Source organism: Erithacus rubecula (assembly GCF_903797595.1).
Source record: "Erithacus rubecula genome assembly, chromosome: 1".
Taxonomy (NCBI): Eukaryota; Metazoa; Chordata; class Aves; order Passeriformes; family Muscicapidae; genus Erithacus; species Erithacus rubecula.
In genome coordinates this window covers 4,890,735-4,899,770 of record NC_136658.1, presented here as the reverse complement: position 1 = coordinate 4,899,770, position 9,036 = coordinate 4,890,735, and the positions used below count along the sequence as shown (strand labels likewise).

General features: G+C 43.2%; 1 protein-coding gene across 1 annotated transcript; it reads left to right on the top strand.

Annotated features, from left to right (window-relative positions):
* Nucleotides 1–1,380: 1,380 nt before the first annotated feature.
* Nucleotides 1,381–8,412, top strand: PDZK1 (PDZ domain containing 1; the record flags this gene model as incomplete). Its single annotated transcript, XM_079310098.1, has 8 exons — nucleotides 1,381–1,590; nucleotides 2,363–2,615; nucleotides 3,618–3,754; nucleotides 4,919–5,114; nucleotides 5,332–5,528; nucleotides 5,985–6,179; nucleotides 6,948–7,241; nucleotides 8,199–8,412. The coding sequence occupies 8 exons, from the start codon at nucleotides 1,381–1,383 to the stop codon at nucleotides 8,274–8,276; spliced, it is 1,560 nt and encodes a 519-aa protein (XP_079166224.1). The 3' UTR covers nucleotides 8,277–8,412.
* Between the last annotated feature and the right edge of the window lie 624 nt (nucleotides 8,413–9,036).

Genomic DNA, 9,036 nt, shown 5'->3' with positions numbered 1-9,036 from the left:
TCTTTATTAGTTCACGTCAGTGCAATACACAGAGACTCAAAAACTCTCAAGGCACCTGACCATGGACAAGTGAATCATGATCTGCAGGCTGAAATTCCTGTGCTCTGCAGCTCCAGTGACACCTGTGCCAAACTCACAGCACACATCCATGCTGTTCTGTGTGCTGCCCAAATGATACCAACAGTGCAGCTTCAGCTCCCACAGCTGAGTCTGCAGCATGGGTAGCCACAGCAGTGGCTCTGCTCTAAATTGCTCTCACAGAAGGATTTAACTGCCAGCAGATCTACAGAACTGACTTCTGTCAGTAAAGAGACAGAAAAAAAGTCATTCCAGTAAAATTATAGCCAAGATTGCTAATTACATAGATTTTTTTAACTGGAGGAATTTGTCTTCATCTGCCTCATTTCCCCATCTTCATGGATCTTTGGCACAACAACATCTTGGGAGGTGTTCCCTGGTCCCACCTGCCATTTACCTTCCCTATGTGGTATTCCTGCATGGCAAGCTTCACTCAAACCAGAGTTTCTTTACATCACAGAGCAGTTTAGGTAGGAGGGAACTTTTAGAGGCTGCCTGGTGCAATGCCCCATAAAAACCAGGGCCAGTTTAGATCAGGCTGCTCAGAGCCCAATCCAGGTATCTCCAAGGACAGAGACTTCACAGCCTCTCTGGGCACCTCTAACTAGATCTGACTGACCCCAGGAGGAAAAGCTGGTTGGAATTTCCCTTGCCTGTGTCTGTTACCTCTCATCCTCCCACTGTTAATTTCCAAGAAGAGTCTTGGCTGTGTTCTCCACACAGCTCAGTTATTTAGTGGGAACTTATCAATAAGAATTTCTCTTTATTTTCTCTTCCCAAGACTGAACAAATCCAGCTCTATCAGCCTGCCTAAATATGTGCTTCAGAACCAAAATGCCCTCTGTGAACTAGCTCCAATATGCCAATTACTTGAGGAGATCAGAACTGGGGACAATACTCACATGTGGCCTCCCAAGGGCCAAGGGGAGGGGAAAAATCCCTTCAGTTATAATTCCTTTTCCCAAAAGTTCAATTCCTCTGTAAGTCTTAATCCTCTCCTCAATCCTTACTATGTTTTCACAGGCAGACTTTTCTTATTTTAGTTCTGCATTTTGCCTAACATCATTTGAGATACAGACAAAAAGAGCAAGGAGAGACAAGGTAAAAGGTTTGCTTTCTTCACCCTAGCCTTGTTAACTAAATTCAGCTTTGCAGAGCTGGATTTCTTGGGGCCAAAAAGAAAAACCAAACCACCCCAAGAATTCTGAAGCAAACCCTCTCGACATGCAATTAGAAGGAAGATAACCTGGTTAAGCTTGCTGTTCTCACTCCCAGGTACTTTTTCCATCCTGCCTGGTAGAGATGACCTCTGCAGTGCAGCCCCGAGAGTGCACAGTGACCAAGAAGCCCCAGAAGAAATACGGATTCTTCCTGCGCGTCGAGCAGGACACGGCGGGGCATGTCATCCGCAGCGTGGGGCACGGCAGCCCAGCTGAAAGGGCTGGCCTCAGGGATGGGGACAGAGTCCTCAGGGTTAATGGGGTCTTTGTGGACAAGGAGGAACATGCACAGGTACAGCTCTGCTCAGTCTGGGATACACACCATGCCCCCATTACCCTGCACACTGCTGCATTGTAGCAATTATGTTGAGACAGACTAGACTGATACCATCATCAGTCCTTTGTTAAAAGCTTTACATACCTTCTCCCAGGCAACTTTGACTCCTTTCCTCACAGGCAGCTCCACACAGCACTGACTCCTTCCTCTTTCTCTCTGCAAGTTTCCTTCTTCCTTCTGCATGACTGCCTAACCCCAACCCATCCCTTATCCATCCCCCTAACTCTGTCTGTCCCTCACACATCTCCTTACCTTGTCTGTGTCTTGCACAGCCATATGTCCCTTCCTCCTCACAGCACAGCCAGCAGACTCCATCCCAAACTCCAGTAGACTCTAGTACTGCAATTTACTCTTAACCAGCTAATCCACTCTTTTATAACCCCCATCCTCATTGCACAAGCAAGGCTGTTTTCACTCCTCTCTAATCAGCACAGCTGTAATTCACTGAGGAAAATTGCCTTCTGCACTATGCTTACAAACTATCTTCCCACACTGTGTGAAACATTTTCTTCCAGTTTTTATGGCTAGGATATCCAGGAGCAGAGTCAACAGCCCTGAGCATCCCCCTGCATCATTCATTAGGCACCATGGGCATGGAATGTCTTTGGGGTGCCCCCCTAATGCATGAGCAGGGGGCTGAGACAGCAAAGACAGTGGGCAGTGCAACTTTTCCTCTTTTAGCTCCATCACTCAAGCACCTGCCTCCATCTCCCCTTGTCCATTACAGGTGGTGGAGATTGTCAGAAACAGTGGGAATTCTGTCGTACTCCTTGTCCTGGATGATGCATCCTATGAAAAGGCACAAAAGGAAGGAGTGAACTTGGAAGAGCTGGGTCAAAAGGCTTCCACAGGACAACAGCAGGAGCAGCAGTGCCCACCATCCATGGCCAGCAGAGGAACCACTGCAGTTCCACAGCCCAGGCTCTGCTACCTAGTGAAGGAGGAGACAGGCTATGGCTTCTCCCTGAAAAGCACAGAAGGTGAGAGCCTGGAGAGAAGAAATTGGAGAGATATATATTTATATATACATATGTATATATCTGGGCAGCAGGGACAGAGAGCCACAGTTAACACGTGGGGGCTAATGGGGACACACAAACTGTTCTTGCTAACAGAAAGAAAGTGAGAAGTAGCAAGATGAGTTCAGATCCATCTCCAGCATGTTTCTGTTCAGCATATGCAGTACAAGGTTTTCTGAGGACCAGGCTTCTCACAGTGTGGAAAACAGATGTAAAAAAAAAAAAGGAGAGAGGGAAAAATAATAAGCTATTTTCTGCTTGTTATTTAACCCCACTTGACAAAACCAAATTTACAGTCCCTGCTCAAACACTAGGTATACACTCAATGTGCTAAGTTCTGTTCTATTCCTCAAAATCACCTCAGGAATCAGCACATGAGGTTCTAGACAGCTGTAAAAAACACTTTCTCTGATTTGTTAATTCATTTAGAAAGAAAAGGATTCTAAACCTTTTCCATGTATGCCATTTTTCCACAACCAGTCAAAAGAAGGGGGAGGTCTTCTGGAAAGCACCACCTCTAAAGAGCCCTCTAAAGGGTATTTTGGAATGCAGTATAATTGAAAGACCAAACATAGAAGGCTTCTAAACACAGGAAATTATGGAATGTATAGAACAACAGTAAAAGCAGCTTCTCTCTTCAAAATGATGGGGGGAGAGGAGGGTGGGAGGGAGCAGAAATCAAATCCCTTTCAGCTATGTTAATCAGCTGCTTTGCACTCGTGGTGGGGGAATAAACACCAGTTTGAGCTACAGATAGTGAACAAATATCTCCCTGCACCACTGAAGTGATTTTTCCAGGCCAGAGTAAGAGACAGAGGAGTGTCTGTATAGAAGGTTTGGGTTGCTCCTGCAATCTGTGTGCAAGCAGAGGCCAAGAGTCTCTGAGGACTGAGTTTCCTTCACCACTATATCCAGGCCTATTGCAGTGACTTACCCTGTGTAATGAGTTTTCATTTATTTTAGGACAGAAGGGGCTGTTCATAGTAGAGCTTTCACCACAAGGAGCAGCTGCAAAGGCTGGTGTCCAAAATAACGATCGCCTGATTGAAATCAACGGGAAAAATGTGGAAAATGACACACACGAGGAAGTGGTGGAAAAGGTATTGATTTATCTGCTGTTCTGGGCTGCTTTCACAGCAACCTGTCAGGGTTACTGAGGAGGCCAGGCTGGCTGCTTCAAGCACTTCACAGTAAATCTTGGGAGCTGCTGTTCGTGTACCATCAACACACCAGGGTAGCCCTCTGCACTGGCTCTGCTGTCAAGCAGCCTCTCAATAAACACTGCCACCAAGACAGGCCAAAGAATTTTAAATAAAACAATTATACTGCTGCCAGGAACCCTGTGAAATAAATTAATTTCCTAGAAGTCCTGGAAATGCTCCTAATGGCAGGAGGGCAAGTTATCAAATGTGGTTTCCAGGCAGGAGGAGGAGGAAGCATCTGATGACAGAGTCAGAATGGAGCAGGGAAGATTTCATGATTTTAGACAGTAGTCCCTTTTTCTGTGAAGAAGTCTGAAACTTATGGAAATTACTGTGCAAGTGATTTCACTTATTGGCTGCAAAGAACATGGCTAACGAAGCTTCCAGCTTTCCACTGTTGGCACTGCTAAAATACAACTGGAGTTGAAGAGATTTCAGAGAGCCATGAGACTCCAGAATTCAGTGCACATGGCTAACTATGGAATAGTGCAACACCTGTGTTTTGTTGAGCGACTGCAACACCAGCAGCAGAGTGACACTGGTTAAGATGAGTAAAAAGAGCACTCATTAGAGTAAAAAGGACTAAGAGAAAGAATTGGAGAGGTTGAACAGACAGAAAAAGAACCTCACCTCAGAGTCAGTAATAGGGGAGACAGAAGAGTGACAGAAACTTGACTCCTGTCACTGTAACCTAAAATAGAGATATAGATGGCACAATATGCTAGAGTTCCACACCTAGGATAGCCAAATACTATCCTCTCAGGCTCCATGGATTCTACATCACTGTATGCCACCCCCATGGCCCTCCACAGGTAAATCCCTACAGGTCAGGAACACAGTGTGAAATATGGAGAATTTCCTCATATATTACATGCCCTGATTTTGTCATGGTCCAAATTTCTGACTGGAGGGGGGGGAAAAGAAAAATCAATTTATAGTAGCATGGCCTGGACTAACTGAACCCAGACTCTGGAATGTATCAGTGCACCAGTTACCAAATATCCACAATTCCCACATGCTGTTGAAGGGGTGCCATCTGAGACTGTGCATGTGCTGTCACAGGTAAAGAAGTCTGAAAATCATGTTATGTTTCTACTTTCAAATGAAGAAACAGACAGCTATTTCACAAGCCAGAGGATGGCACTGAGCAAAGAGAATGCCAGCCTAAGGTTGCTTCCCCTCAAACCACGACTTATTGAGATCCAGAAAGGAAAAAGCGGTTATGGATTTTATCTACGGATGGAACAAAACACTGGTGGTAAGATCCAAGTTAACACACAGTTGTACTATTTCTTTCTGTATGATGTTTGTAGCCCTCATTCTCTTTGGTTTCTTATCAGCCATCTAGGAGAAACCCCCAGGGAGAACAGCTTCAACCTGAAGGGCAATTCTGACCATTTACCTTGGCTTTTCAACATCTTTAAAACTCACCAAGCTCTGCCTTCACAGCAATCTTTCTCCCCTTCTTATCTTAGGCCACTTAATCAAAGATGTTGATTCTGGAAGCCCAGCAGCCATGGCAGGTCTGAAGGACAATGACATCTTAGTGGCTGTCAATGGTGAGCAAGTGGATGGGCTGGATCATGAAAGCGTAGTGGGAAAAATTAAGCAGTCTGAGGAAAGAACTTCCCTGTTGGTGGTGGATAAGGAAACTGACAGCATGTACAAACTGGTAAGAAAACGCAAACTACTGCTAGGAGCTGATGATTTATCACAATGAAACAGCAAATCTGCTCTGACATTTTCTCAACTCTCAGGAAATGTCTAAGAGACACCTGTAATCCAGCAACTCAACTTGCACAGGAAGTCACTAAACACCCAAACCCTGATTTTTATAGACACTATCAGAACAATTCTAAATTAAAACACATCACAAGAAAGGTTAAGGTTTGGTGTTAGGACATCAAATTCAGAGCTACATGACTGTGTAAGCATTTATGGGTAACAAAGTTCCTTTCTTACAGAGATCAACACTAGTTTTTCACTCAGAATAGGGAAGAATTCTTCACCACAGCTACAGTCTGAATAACTAACGAAGTTTCAAGCAAAATATATTGAGCATGAGAGCCTGAAACAGATTTCTCAACAGAAGTTTTTATTTTAATGTAGTTTTGTCATTTTTTTTCAGGCTCAAATTTCCCCTTTCTCATACTATTACAAAGCAGAGAATTCAACCCCAGCTAAAATGGAACAAACAGTGGAGTTGCACATTGAGCAGAAAGTGAACTATAAGCCAAGGATCTGCAAGATGGTGAAAGGACCAAATGGATTTGGCTTCAGTTTAAACATGATCAAGAACATACCTGGATTGTTCATTACTGAGGTACTAATGAAGAATGAGGAGGGAGAAGCTCAAATAGTCTGTTGGGCAGCTTCCTCCCCTCCATCCTACAAACAAATGCAAGAAAAGCCACAAAAATCTCTTTTCCAATGTTCTCAGATCACAGCTAGAATTGTTTAAGTCAGACTGACATTGAGCACCCAAGATAAAATATGAGCACCAGAAAACATTCCTTTTTCTCTTAGATGTCTAGAGGGGAGGAGAAACCAGCTTTTGCCTAATTTTTGCTTTTGTTCATGAGTCTGGCACACTAAAATTAGTATTTTAGACAGAATTGGTTTTTACTGTAGAATAGCTTAATTACAGGAGAGAAGCCTTTGCCCTACTTCTACCCACCTTCTCAGAAATCCACAGCTGGTAAAAGCCAAACTCCTTCTGTCCCAAATTACATCTGTAACTTCAGCTTTCTTGAGAGGAGGGGTGCCACCCATTACAAAGGGATCTGTGAATTGCACTGAACTTTGAAGTATAGGACAGAGACCTCCAAACAGTTAGAAAACTTGTTTTCTTACCTCTCTTCATGGTTCTGCCATGCCACATTCCTATAATGCAAGTCTATCAAGATCAAGAAACATCTTAAAATCTCAAACTGATGGGCTCCATGATTATTATGTCTGGGCCCATTGCCCACCCCAGCTCCTTCCTGCCCCATGAACCTCCCCTTCCCCTAGCTTATTTCACCATAACACAGCTGTTGATGCATCTTTGGAAGTTTTATGCCAATATCCTTCTTTGGATCCCCCTCTACAGGTACAAAGCCAGGGGCCAGCTGGCAGAGCAGGTGTGGAAAACAACGATTTCCTGGTGGAAGTGAACGGAGTGAACGTGACCAACGAATCCTATGACAAGGTGGTGGCAAGGATCCAGAGCACTGGGGACAGACTGGCACTGCTGGTGTGCAGCAAAGATGCTTACAGGTACTTCCAAGGCCAGAACATTCCCATCACAGCCTCCATGGCAGACTCTGACACTTCTGAGCCTCCTGCTCACACAGAAAACCATCCAGCAGAGCCAGAGAGGAGCTCACCTGAGCCAAGGGAAAGGGTGAGTAATCCTGCATTAGGCAGATGCTGAGGAATCACACAGGGGAGATGAAAAGTAACTTTGTTTTCAGGTAGAAAGTTTTCCAGAGCTAGGATTGTTGACTTGAGCCTGGATTTTTGCAAGTTATTAAAAGGAAAGCTGTTAATTATCATAACAACTCTTCCCCACACATAATACAGGTGAGTATCTTTAATGCAAGATTAAATCACACAAAGAATGCACATACAAGAGATTTTATGGAACAGAATAATCCAAATAGAGTAATCCCAACAATGGGAAACAGGCAATACAATTGTGGAAGTGGAGGGAAAATGCTTAAATACAGATAAAACATAAACAACGTTTGTGAATACCACAATATTTTAAAATATTTCAAAAGTGATCATTTTGGAGAAGGAACAGCAACTGATAGGTTATTATCACATGTTCCAGGCAATGTGATTTGAAATTATTTTACTCACTTCATGCCACTAGAAAGAATCTAAAGCATGACTAAAGTCAGAAAAGCAAGAAGGTATTACTTCTTGAAACACTTTTAACCCCCTGTGTGGTCAGCCTTAACTATTAAAATCCTTATTTTCTGATCATGAAAGAGAGACAGACCTTACCTTACAAAGGTAAGGCCAATAGTGTTTTCCATTTATTTTTCATTAGCCTTGTCTGCAAGTTTTTTCAAGAATGTCTTGGTCCCCAAGCTGCATTTTGCAGAAGTTAGTACTGTTGTGTTCAAATTGAGCAGATCTGGGAATTCAGCAATAGAAACCCTCTATTGAACAAATTTCTCTCAAAATATACTTTAATAAAATCCTTCAACAATAATGGTATTTGTTGGTTCATTCTGCCATCTAAACAAGTGTGTGATCAGTGCAGATGAAAACAGGAGTCTGCAACAGTGCAGACTATCAAACATGTTTACAAATTGGAAATAATCACAACATCTTTGTTACTTCTCTTCAGGCAGACTCATCTTCCTCCTCACAATCAGCTGCCTCCACAAGAGCTGACGATGATAACAGTGATGACACAAAGTTGTGAGGAGACAAAACCATGCAAACAACAAGAAAGAAACCTGTCAAATCTTTTCTTCAGTTCTTCTTTGCTATTCCACCTCTCAGAACTTGGCTGCTCCAAACAGTGCCAGAGCAATAAAGAACTGCAGACTCTTGATGCAATAAACACTTCAGTGTAACTTGCATCCATTTAACACTCTGCAATTGTGCTCCACTGGCACAATTTCTGCCTTGTGAAGTGGGCACTCAGTCACTTCTGAAAAGGCTTTAAGAACTGCAACTTTATAATTAAATGTCCTGCAGCAGAAGCTGGAAATGTTTTATAGATTCGTAAGCACCTTAGTCTGTTATGGATAAACTCTTAATAAAGACCAATTGATTTCTGCCCATCTCCCAGGAAAGGCAGCTCTCCCCCTAATCCAAGTGCATCACCTCAATCTCTGTGGCATCTCTTTGCTTACAGCAGTCCAGCTGCTCTAAAATGGCAAAAGCCCAGGTACTCTGTGCATTGTGATCCTTTTTCCTGCTCACATTGCAGAAATTTCTTTCAAACATTAAGCTAACTTTGTAATTCACAACTCAAGACATTTAATCACCACTCTGTCTCCTCTGCATAGAGCTGTGGATTAGAACAATGTATGTAATTCAGTCATGCACATTTGTCTAACCTCAAGTCACCAACCACCCTGTTGTCCTGAATGTGACATAGATGGTTCTGTAATACTGCTGCCTCCTTGCTGTACACCAAAGACAATACAGAAATAAATTGTTTAGAGTGGTTATTC